The following is a 10748-nucleotide window of genomic DNA, read 5'->3' on the forward strand; positions in this document are numbered from 1 at the left end:
GATTATGCTAAATTGGTGTCTGCTCGACGGTCACAAATCATGACAAAGCCACATGCGTCTAGATATCGGCTAACTATCTATGTTGCATTTAAACGAAGCAATTGTCCAATGAGGAGGCAGAATGAGCGATCAAATAGCGTCATTCCTGACTCCATGTTAATAATCTATGCTGGCTTGAATAACTAGAATTCATATAAAAGATCCATTTCTCTCTCAAGGTACGGATGGCTACTACGAAACGTTTCAAGCAAGGCCAAATGACTGGAGAAACAATGCGTGCAATCGGTAAGAGACCACAAATATATGTAACTATAACAAGGTGCGACACGATTGACAGAATGCAGATATTGAAAATGGGAGCGGGCCAATCTCCAGTCTCTTTTTAAACAATGATATTCCCAAACCCGAACCTTCTATTTCTCAGGCCCTAGTAAAGATCCATTCGTTTGGTCTCAATCGAATGGATTTGATGCAGCGGGAGGGGAAATATAATGTACCCCCACAAGCGGGGAACATACTGGGTGTGGAGTTTTCCGGGGTAATTGAACAACTTGGGGATGGGGATATTGGGGATTTCAAAGTTGGTGATGAGGTTTTTGGACTCGCGTATGGTGGTATGATAATTTTTTCGTGTGGTTTTTGGAGGGTGCTGATGGTTCAACGGGAGCATATGCTGAGTACATCGCGTCATCGACAAAAATGCTCATCCACAAACCGGCTCATCTATCTTGGTCTGTAGCTGCTGGGATCCCGGAGGTATGTGTCAAAATCCCTATGTAATATGGTGTTAATGGGAAATTAGACATGGATAACAGCAACCCAAGCTTTGCATCTCGTTGGGTGTTTTAAACCAGGAGATAATGTTCTCTGGCATGCTGGAGCATCTGCAGTGTCCATTGCTGGAATCCAACTATCCAAAGCTGCCGGGGCCAACAAGATAATCATCACTGCTGGCTCGGATGAGAAAATCGCTTTCTGCAAAAGTTTGGGCGCAACGCATGGCTTCAATTACCACGCCGAAAATTGGGTCCAGGGAGTTCTAGATGCAACTGACGGACGCGGAATAGATGTAATTGTTGACTTCATTGGGAAGAATCACGCCCAGGGAAACTTTGAAGTCGCAGCAATGGATGGAAGAATTGTCCAACTGGCTAGTCTTAGTGGATACAAACTTGACGGATTAGACATCACTCTCCTCGAAAATAAGCGTTTGCGATGGGAGGGAAGTAGACTAAGAAGCAGACCTTTAGATTACCAGGGGAAATTAAGAGATGTGTTGGCCGAAACTGCGTTGCAAAAATTTACAGATGGTACTTTCAAGGTTCCTATCGAGAGGGTGTTTTCCTGGAAAGATATTAGGGAGGCTCATGCATTTTTGGAGAGCAATCAGTCGAAAGGTAAGATTGTGTGTACGGTGGATTGATGGTATGGTTTGATTGGCCGGAGTCATATATAGCAGCATGCATCAAAATATGATGAATATATGTAGCCAACAAGATTCCTTATTATTTTTGATCAACGCAATCACCGATTATGAAAGAATACAAACTAAACAGCATCTTCAAAATCTCATGTTTGACTCGCGCCGCACTTTTTATTCTGCGCTTGAACTTCTTCATTGTCTACTTAAACCTTACACACTCACAACATTGTAATCTTCGCAAATAATTTCATCGAAATGGGCACCAGCGGCAGAGATACAGCAAACTGGGCTACTCCAAGCCACCCGACGATGAACGAGAAACACAATGGTACTGGATTATTCGAGGTGTCCAAGAAGGAGCTGCACTGTTGCCAATCTTGAATGGTGATCTTAAGCATTTGGTGGAAGTGGAAGTCGACTTCGATAATCCTTTTGCGGACTACTCGTACTTTTTCGATTTCCAGAGGATGACTTTGGAAACGCGGTCCTGGCACAAGATGGTTCACACAGTGAGCTTTCAGGCGTTGGCGGAATCAGAACAGGATTGTGTGAAGGGAAGGTGCTAGAGAAGAGACTGGCGGAGGAGAAGTAAACTAAATTCAGGGTGGACCTGAGAACGGCTTAGACCAAAAACAGACAACCTCTCGCCGCAACCAAAGAGGTTACGTCGCATTCGAATGAGAATCACATTGCGCATGTTGTAGATAGTCAAACGCTTTCATCGTCTCTTTACATGTTCCTGTCTTCGTGTGTTGCAATGAGCTGAATACATCATAATTACCCGGTCAGTAAGAGATGTAAAAAGCGCCAATATCGCATTTCACTTTCTTTCCGCGTTACATGAAACCGTTGTATGTGATGGGCAAGACCCTTCTTAAGATCGCTGCTCTGGAGACACAAACACAGATTTCATTGACAAGGTGTGGTAAGCATCGCAAAAAGAGGTATCGAGATAAAGTGGGGGCAATATAGGCAAAACTCTGTCTATATTTTAGCTCCGTGCACCCTAGACCTTCACTTAAATTTCACTTCACTACAAACTTGACAACACGACGGAAATGAAACTAGTTGTTGAAGCCCCCAGATTCAATGAATTGGCAAACGCTATGCAATTTAGCTCTGAGTAGGAACTCTTCCCTCCATTTCGATATGGAAAGTACGTCTCCAACAGCTCATAATGCTGCCACAATTCATCCAGCATGCGGTTCGCTGCTCCCAACTCCAACTCCGCCGTAAGAGATATAGGCGAGTCGACTATGGAGAAATTCAAGTATCAGGAAGCAAATGAAGTAGCAATTCATCTCTCAAAGCCCCTGATAAGCTTCATAACGATCCAATCGCTCCTCAAAATGGAGCCAGCCAACAAACAAACGCACACGTCAGATGATTCCTTGCAGCCAACAAGGACATTGCTTTGTAGTATAAGTCGACCTTATAGTACCACGCAGAAACGGCTATCATTTGATACCTCTTTGGTTCCGCTTTCAACTGTATCCGATCGATCATAATTCTGATATGTCTTTCTGCTCTCTTCGGGACTGGGGCAAGATGCACGCACACATCTAAGTTGGCTTGCAATCTCTCTTTCTTCTTCAATCATCTCATCGAGTGTCTGAAGCCGATCTGAGGAAGGATGCAGTTGAAAATCTTGTGCCATTTCAGACGAGGGTCGTGATTCTCCCAGTGGTTTTGAATCTTTGTATGCTATCGTTGCAGCCACACCTGCTGCTGGTAACCCACTCTGCAGTTGCGTAGTCAAGGACGCCGACTGCGCTTTCTTCAAGCCCTCTTGTAATATCTGCGAGTTTTCATTTAGTATAGATGCCTTCGAATTGTGTTTGGATAAGACTCGTGCTGATGCTTCCGCTGCCTGTTTCTTGCTCGAGAGGTTTCGTTTTAATTTCCTCCGGTATTCCTTTCTTCGTTGTACTGTAACGATACCCCAATCTATAGCTTTAGTGCCACTCATAGACTTGGCTCGGTCTCTGTTTGCAACCCTCTGCTTTGATCGCGAGCCTTCTCTGGAATTGGTGATCTTTGCCGGCTTGTCTGAGTTGGGAATATTGTGCTGCGGTGCCAATTCTGCTGCCTCATTCTGTGCGGTCTGAGTGTCTCCTTGCTTAATACCTTGATTTGTTTGTCCGGCGACGCTTTCATTTCTCTTTGTAGCTTTGCCCTCCTTTTTGTTCAGCAAATTGTGCGCTTTTTCTCTTGGGAATTCTTCAGCTGGCCCTGAAGTCATTGTCAGAATTCAGTCTACTCGATGATCCCACACCTCTTACAGAATTGATGCCAAAAGCATTTATCTGTCATGTAAAGCATCTTCTCTGTGGCAAGTCGAACGTATCCTCTGCTATATTTCCTGTAACAAATCTGATAAAGCTGCGTGGCTTGCTCTTTTGTATATGCGGGGTCGATACTTTGATCATCAACGAGCTTTGCTATCATAAAATCACCGCATGATATATAAACCATGATGAACGAGTAGTTGAGATGATATCACAGCGAACTTGGTTATCGTGTTTTATTTCTACAATAGTGTGTGTAGTGGAGGTGGTAGCAATTTGAAAATAATTTTATTGAGAAAAAAAGCCAATGTGGAGAAAATTCGATAGTGAATCTTGAGTTGGAAAATATTCAGAATTGGTCACCTTAAAAAAGCAAAAGTACAGACAGAGTAGGGTGATGATGTTTTTGTTACTCTAAAAAAGCTAGCTCATCGACTCACGAGTCAATTACAACGCCTCAGGTACATCAAAAGGTCTATTAGGCTTCTCATTGCCGTCCATTAAAAACTCCTGTGTAACTCTAAACGCGATGTACTATTATGCGTAGAATTACAATCAGGTTATCCCAAAGCTTCTCAGTAACTCGAGAGTCACCTTCTTGCCTCTTCTCTCAGATCTCAAGTTGCGCCAATTACTGAGAACCTCCATCTTGGTGATCCTCTGCCTCATGGTCCTCGGACTTCTCACATTCCTGTACCATCTGCGCAATCTTGCCCTCGATGCTTCTGCTCCACGCCTGAGCTTCCTGGACATAGAGCTCAAGACATCTCTGCTGTTGGGCACGATACATCTGCTCATTCATAGCATTCATCTTTTCGACAGGAATCTTGCGATATGCCTCATGGATGACCTCCCTATCACGCGGAGTCAAGTAGCAATCATAGCGGGGAAACTGCTCATGAGGCCCTACATTTCAGTCAGAAAATTGTTGAAAGTAGAAAGGGACAATGTGTAACATGCAGTGAGAACGCCAGAACAATTTATCTGCCATGAAAGTAATGGTGCCTTCACTTGCCCCAGCACATACATTGGCCATAGTCTGGTAGTGACCGTCGTAGTGGCTCAAAGCGACTTCCATGGTGGTGATGGATATTCCTTCATCGACCAATCGATGGACCATGTACTGCTTGAGGGATGGGAGAGCCAAGAGTGATTGTGGCATCAAACTATCTGGTCTAGTTTCAAGGGGGATTGGAGGGTCTTGCATGGTCGCGTGCGGCATGGTGAGCAATACGGAGGGAGATTATTGGTGGCTTGATGGTATTTTTGATATCGTAGTCGGATTCCGACGTATCGTTATCGACAGCTTTGATTTTTGTAGAAGCTATTGTAAAGAAAACGTCAAAGTCGCATGCAGCTTAACAAATAAATAATGGAATCCAAAGATCCCCAATCAAGCTAATAAGCAACAGTGCAATAACGCACCGTATTCTTTCTACAAATTTGTTGAAATGAGTAACGGGTTGGGCCGTGCCAAAGATCAGTAAACAAAAACTTTAAATGCCAGTTTACGGCCTGTGAATCATATCTAGACCGCTCAGTTCCCTCATTCACCTCACATCTCATCTCTCACCTCATGTTAAAAAAGCGCAACCGGCTCTAAACCTAATTTCCGAGCTTTAACTCCGCTTCCGAAATCCATTATACATCCCAATAGGAATAAGCGAAGCAGCAGATCTGAACGTATTAGGTCGCACTCGAAAGGTGTCCCTTTGTCCTTGGGTTTCCAATATCAGAATCTGCACTGGAATGAAATGAGAAACGGCTATATAGTGAATTGAAATTGAAACTCGATGTCTAACAAGGTTGGGTGTTGGCGATCGAGGTTGGCTTACATGAAAAGGTTACGCATCGGGTTTAGGTTTCTGAGTTGTTGGGATGGGCAGCTTGAGGAAGATGACCTTGTTGGGGAGATATGAAACTGAAGGGTTCTCTTTGTATGTCTATGTGATGTTACTGCAGAGCTCAGATAGATTTATGACACATTCACGTGTTGGAAAGGGACTCTGTTTTGGGCTGTATGGTAGCCAGATTGCTCTCTATCATTAGTTCTTTGAGGATTCTTGACTAGGTGCATATCCTTCACAGATATCTGTAGTGGCACACGCCTTGGGGCTTTCCATGCAGGATCTTCGAAGCGGCACAATTTTCTCTTGCTTCTCATGTCGACAATCTTGGTATCCATCCAACTGTTTTTATTCTTCCTAGCAAACTCTGCAGTCCAAGGTGTGCATGCCATTTGCTTCTTTCCCTTCTTTTCTTTTCCTGATTTCTTTGTGGTTTTCCAAATGTTTCTGTGATCTTCCAGTAATCTTAGCGGTGGCTTATTTCTTCGATTTACCTTAGCAAAATTCCAGAACGTATTTTTGTGCTGGCCTATTTTTTGGCACTGGTAGAATTGGTGATCGAGACTGTTGCATATAGGGCATCCATCCATGTAGCCTTCATCGTTGCATATCATACAATCTTTTAACTGGTGAGTTGGATCATGACAATTTGCGCAAGCACCGAGACGTATGAAGGCGTTCAATGTCCTTTTTGAAGGCTTTTTGATATCCGCTTGTTGATTCACTTCCTCCTGTGCCTCTTTGCTACTACCCACAGGATAATTCTGATTCGAACCCATTTGTACAGAGTGATTGAGCTGTCCTATTGGAATGATCAAGTAGCCTGATTGCTGATTGTTCATCGCTGGAGACCTGTGGGGGCCTTTTATCTGAGGATGATTGCCTAGAAGCATAAAATTTTCAGTCACCACAACCGGTCCTGAACTACCAACTAACATTCTTTGCAAATCGGAATGCTTGGATACCGTTTGAGGGCCATTGTATCCAGATGTACTAATGTTCCGCTTTGGTCTGGACTATTTGCTGGACGTCGTAGGTTTATTAGCAAAAGACAAATCCACTTTTAGCTCAACAAAAAACTTCTCATCACTAGCAGAACTATCATGCTTTCCTTGAAAGATGACTGGATCTTTGTGCTCCGTAGGCAAATCCTGCTCCAACTTGGCTTGCATCCCATTTTTAAACGTCGATAGTTTAGAGGGAGCTGATTTTCTATCTAACTTCCGTGATTTGAATGAGAATGAGAATGAATCGTCATTTGGCTCATCTTTAATTCGCGGAAGGCCATCCATCTTCAGGATTGGGGTGATTGATTGAGAGTGTATGTTTTTCCAGAGTCCAGTGGAAACGTAAACAACGCGCATTTCCCGTAGAGATAGATGACCTTTTAATCTACGAAGCAAAGAAGGAAGGTGCGAACGACAACACCTCTGAATTGAGAAAAAGCATCGAGTATTAATTTACAACCCTTTTCTTCACGAAAAACCATAGAATGATGCTTATAACCTGGTTTTACGTAGATAATCGCTGGGTAATTAGGTAATGTCCATTTCCAAAAATCACTCTATCACATATATGTATTGTGTAGTGTCTCATACGCTGCACTTTTCAAAACTTTAAATGAAGCGAACGAAAGTTACTTTGAGTTGGATGAGTTTGTATTGGGAACTAAACTGACAGAAGAACACCCCCCACTCCCTAAGCCTCATGTGCTCTCGCCATCTCTATTTGCTATAGATGTTCTAAATCTCGCATTTTGCTATTACGAGGTATGCTCTTGGATGATACTGGCCAATGCAGTGGTGAGTGAATCTTCCAATAACGAACGGGCTAGAGGCTTGGTCATACGGTTCGGTGTCGCCTTAACGGCAGCTTGTGCCTGTTTGATAGCAATTTCAGCACCGCGACCAAGGCATCGACGCTCAAACATCTTTATTGTGATTAGTTCACCAGTATTGGGATCTTTGAAGACTGAATCTGGGAGTAGAAGAGGAGGAAGAGGTGCCAATGATGAGGACGGTGCAGAGGGGGCAGCTTTGGATGTTGTATATGAATTAGAGAGACCAGGTAGAGAAATTCGAGCAGCTAAAAGCGATGAAGGGGTTGAATTCAAAGGTCCGGGTCCAACGGTTGATACCGAGAATTCATTGGGAGTCTGGGAAGTGCCTAGGTCTTCAGGATTGAACGGGACACTGGGAAAGCCTTGAGAGTCTTGTGCTGTAGTGTATGGGCTTTCGGGATAGAAACAATCTTTAGGATAATCTAGGGGTGCTTTCATTGGTACAGAAGCTGGCGGATTTTGAGGATTAAGGTATCTCTCAAAATGATTTTGACCCAGTTGTTGAAATGGAATTGCCATGAGATCCACTCTTTGTTGAACAGGTTCAGAGACAGGTGTTTCGTAGGCAGCTTTAGATATCTCTGAAGCCTGACGTTTGATTGGCAGGACAGGTTTTATGGAGCGGCTTGTGGTCTCCAAAGTCTCCAAGATGTTGTCAAGGAAATCTGCGGATATCGCAGGTGTCGGTTCAGCAGATTCTGGAGTGGGAGGCAATTGTCCAATTTGTTGTTGAACAATATACTCAGGACCACCATATTTACCAGGAAACTCGCCAAATGCACCAGATAACTGGAATCTATCCCACAGGACCTTTTCAGTCCAGTAATAACAAAAGTCCAAACCAGTCAACGGATGTTGAGAAATGACGGAAGCAAGTTCTTTTTGGTACTCGCGGTCGAAATCATCTGTCTCGAAGAATGGAAATATGCTGCAAAGATTCAATAGCATGGACTGATGATGTCTTTGATAGTGAGGAGGCCGAACGTAGGAGTTCGACATGTTGTGAAGTTAGGGTGTTATCCTGGGTGTTGATGACTACGTGCTCTTAGTAACTTCTGATCGTAAAGGAAGCTGATGTTCTATCGTGGGTGAGTATGTTTGAATATCAGTTTTATAACCGTGTAGTTTTGTTGCTTGTCTAACGACTTCCCCATGGTCTGGAAGTCTCTGGAATCGGGTAACTTATATATAATAAAGTAAAAGGAAGCATGGTACGGCTTTTTATTTCGTTCAAAGAAGACCAAAAAGATACGGGCTCTTCTGACTTTCATACTGCGTAACTATACAAAAGTGTGTGCTAGATAGTACGATAGAAGATCGGATTTAGAATCAATTGATCCTGGTATGACATATAAATAGCCGTACACTGTGGCCAAAAGACTTCGAGCAGTAGCAGTATTTGTTCCTGTGATCAAAAATACATCATAAAACCCAGACTTAAAGCTTCAAGCTTTGTCAGTGAGAATTGATTGATATTAGGGAATGGAATTAATTTGAGGGAGAGAGCATTTATATCTGACATCTTCCCATAGAAATAGTCATTTGATGAGACTAGCAAAAAGGTAAAGAGTCTTGAAACTCTACTGTAAATGCCTTGTACCAGTTGATCATGCTAACACAAGTCTTTTGTTATGATACACATGATTCGCCAAGATGTTTACACGATTCGGAATAGGCTCGAAGGGTATCCACAAAGCAAGCAAAGAGACACGCAACCACCGAGTCCTAAATAACTTCTTGCTAATTCATAGAGCCAATTTGTCTCCTTTTAAGGTAAAGGGCTCTATGGTCTTCAAAGCAGTAAGCTCGTATGGCATCAAAGACCTTGTGGGTATTCAAATCCCACTAAAGATATAAACAACTTTCGAAGGCAAAGAGCAACGAAAGTACGCGCAATAAATTCCAAACATCGAGGCCTACAATTATGTCTACTTGTTGAATACCGATAGGAGCATGAATTTAATCAGTAGATTTGTGGTGAGCACTGCTCACAATCTTTGCTGTTCGGTTTTATACTTCTAACTTCGAGTTTCGGACGAACTGCCAATAGTTGTACGTCTCAACAAGCTACATTCGCTAGGCAATATGAGTTTGATACCAGAAACTAGTGAAGACTCTATTTGTTGCAAGACGAGGGCAAGTGGTAGGAGGAGCCAGATACTGTGTACATGATTCCACCCACCTAGTCTCCCTCATGCTCCATGAATTTTGACATTTGAACATGCATATCGACTTAATCCTGAGGTATTATATATAAGTAAGTACGAACCAGAGTAGGTTTATGTAAGTAATATACGAGCCGAAGTAGGCTGTGTAGGAATTATTGAAGGTTGGTAACCAGTCTACCCATACCACTGATTGGCGACTGAAGATGGTAGATATTCTTGATGGTGATAGCTTCCCAATCGAAGTGTTTGTTTTGAAAAGAACTACCAGAAGCAGGTCTGAAGGAATCCGTAAGGAAACCTTTTGGCTTAAATTCCGCTAGGCTTTCAAATTTACTCTCGCAGGATTGGATACTTGTGCCAATCACTGTCCGATATTATATTTTAATTCGTACAAAAATGGATTAACAAACAGAAAGTTCTTTCACGGGGAACTATCCCTATTGTACAAATTCTGTTAACCATTCAACAAGTGAGTTTTCGCAAAATCCTGGGTATATATAGACAAAATCTTACCCCTCATCCATCAAATAATTCGGCCTGCTGGCCCAATGGCAAGGCGCTTGACTACGATTAAAGGATTTCATCCATTAACTCGACATCAAGAGATTGCAGGTTCGATCCCTGCGTAGGTCACTTCCTTTTGCTTTTGGTTGTGGTTGTGGATGTGATGTGTGGGGCTAAAACGGGGACTAAAGCAGAGGATCGCGAAGGGATCTTTGCATTAGACGACTTCTAGCGCTTCATTTTTTCCAATTAGCAGTGCAGAAACCCTGCTATTTTGACTAATCTTATTGAAAGAATTGACCTCATCTGAAATATAATGTGTGAGGCATGTATAACACTGGAAGGGATTGTATGTTACTGGAAAGCAAGGGGAGCAAATTAGTAGCCATCTTCTATTTCATTTTTACAAATCTCACAGGTCAATTTGGATAATCTACAAGTATCTGGATTGGCTATGAAAACCCAAGAATATTGTTGATCGGAGAAAAAGAGAGCAGATGGTGTTTGACCTCCTCGGCTAATCCCTACTACCTCCTTTGTCTACCTATCAACACATCAAGGTTCACATTAAACAAATCTTCATTGCTTTCACGAATACTCATTCATTGTTGATGTGCTTTCGTATATCTGCTCGATACTCAATATCAATTGGCTTTCGAGAAGAAAAAAAAAAGAGCA

At 42.7% G+C, this 10748-nt stretch overlaps 4 protein-coding genes across 4 annotated transcripts; 1 reads left to right on the forward strand and 3 right to left on the reverse strand.

Moving 5' to 3' along the window:
• The first annotated feature begins 217 nt into the window (after positions 1 to 217).
• Positions 218 to 2398, forward strand: BCIN_03g05550 (hypothetical protein). The gene is made up of 3 exons (XM_024692026.1): positions 218 to 285; positions 345 to 756; positions 803 to 2398. Exons 2-3 carry the CDS (start codon positions 700 to 702, stop codon positions 1421 to 1423), a joined length of 678 nt encoding a protein of 225 aa, XP_024547799.1. The 5' UTR covers positions 218 to 285; positions 345 to 699; the 3' UTR covers positions 1424 to 2398.
• A 25-nt stretch (positions 2399 to 2423) lies between these two features.
• BCIN_03g05560 (hypothetical protein) lies at positions 2424 to 3957 on the reverse strand. Its single transcript, XM_001560795.2, has 2 exons — positions 3706 to 3957; positions 2424 to 3655 (listed from the first exon to the last, which is right to left on the reverse strand). Exons 1-2 carry the CDS (start codon positions 3896 to 3898, stop codon positions 2856 to 2858), a joined length of 993 nt encoding a protein of 330 aa, XP_001560845.1. The 5' UTR covers positions 3899 to 3957; the 3' UTR covers positions 2424 to 2855.
• Positions 3958 to 4106: 149 nt separating this feature from the next.
• BCIN_03g05570 (hypothetical protein) lies at positions 4107 to 5171 on the reverse strand. The gene is made up of 2 exons (XM_024692027.1): positions 4672 to 5171; positions 4107 to 4617 (listed from the first exon to the last, which is right to left on the reverse strand). Exons 1-2 carry the CDS (start codon positions 4931 to 4933, stop codon positions 4343 to 4345), a joined length of 537 nt encoding a protein of 178 aa, XP_024547800.1. The 5' UTR covers positions 4934 to 5171; the 3' UTR covers positions 4107 to 4342.
• Positions 5172 to 7205: 2034 nt separating this feature from the next.
• Positions 7206 to 8517, reverse strand: BCIN_03g05580 (hypothetical protein). The gene has a single exon (XM_001560798.2). The coding sequence runs from the start codon at positions 8395 to 8397 to the stop codon at positions 7321 to 7323; it is 1077 nt and encodes a 358-aa protein (XP_001560848.1). The 5' UTR covers positions 8398 to 8517; the 3' UTR covers positions 7206 to 7320.
• Positions 8518 to 10748: the final 2231 nt, after the last annotated feature.

Source organism: Botrytis cinerea, chromosome 3, assembly GCF_000143535.2.
Source record: "Botrytis cinerea B05.10 chromosome 3, complete sequence".
Lineage (NCBI taxonomy): Eukaryota > Fungi > Ascomycota > Leotiomycetes > Helotiales > Sclerotiniaceae > Botrytis > Botrytis cinerea.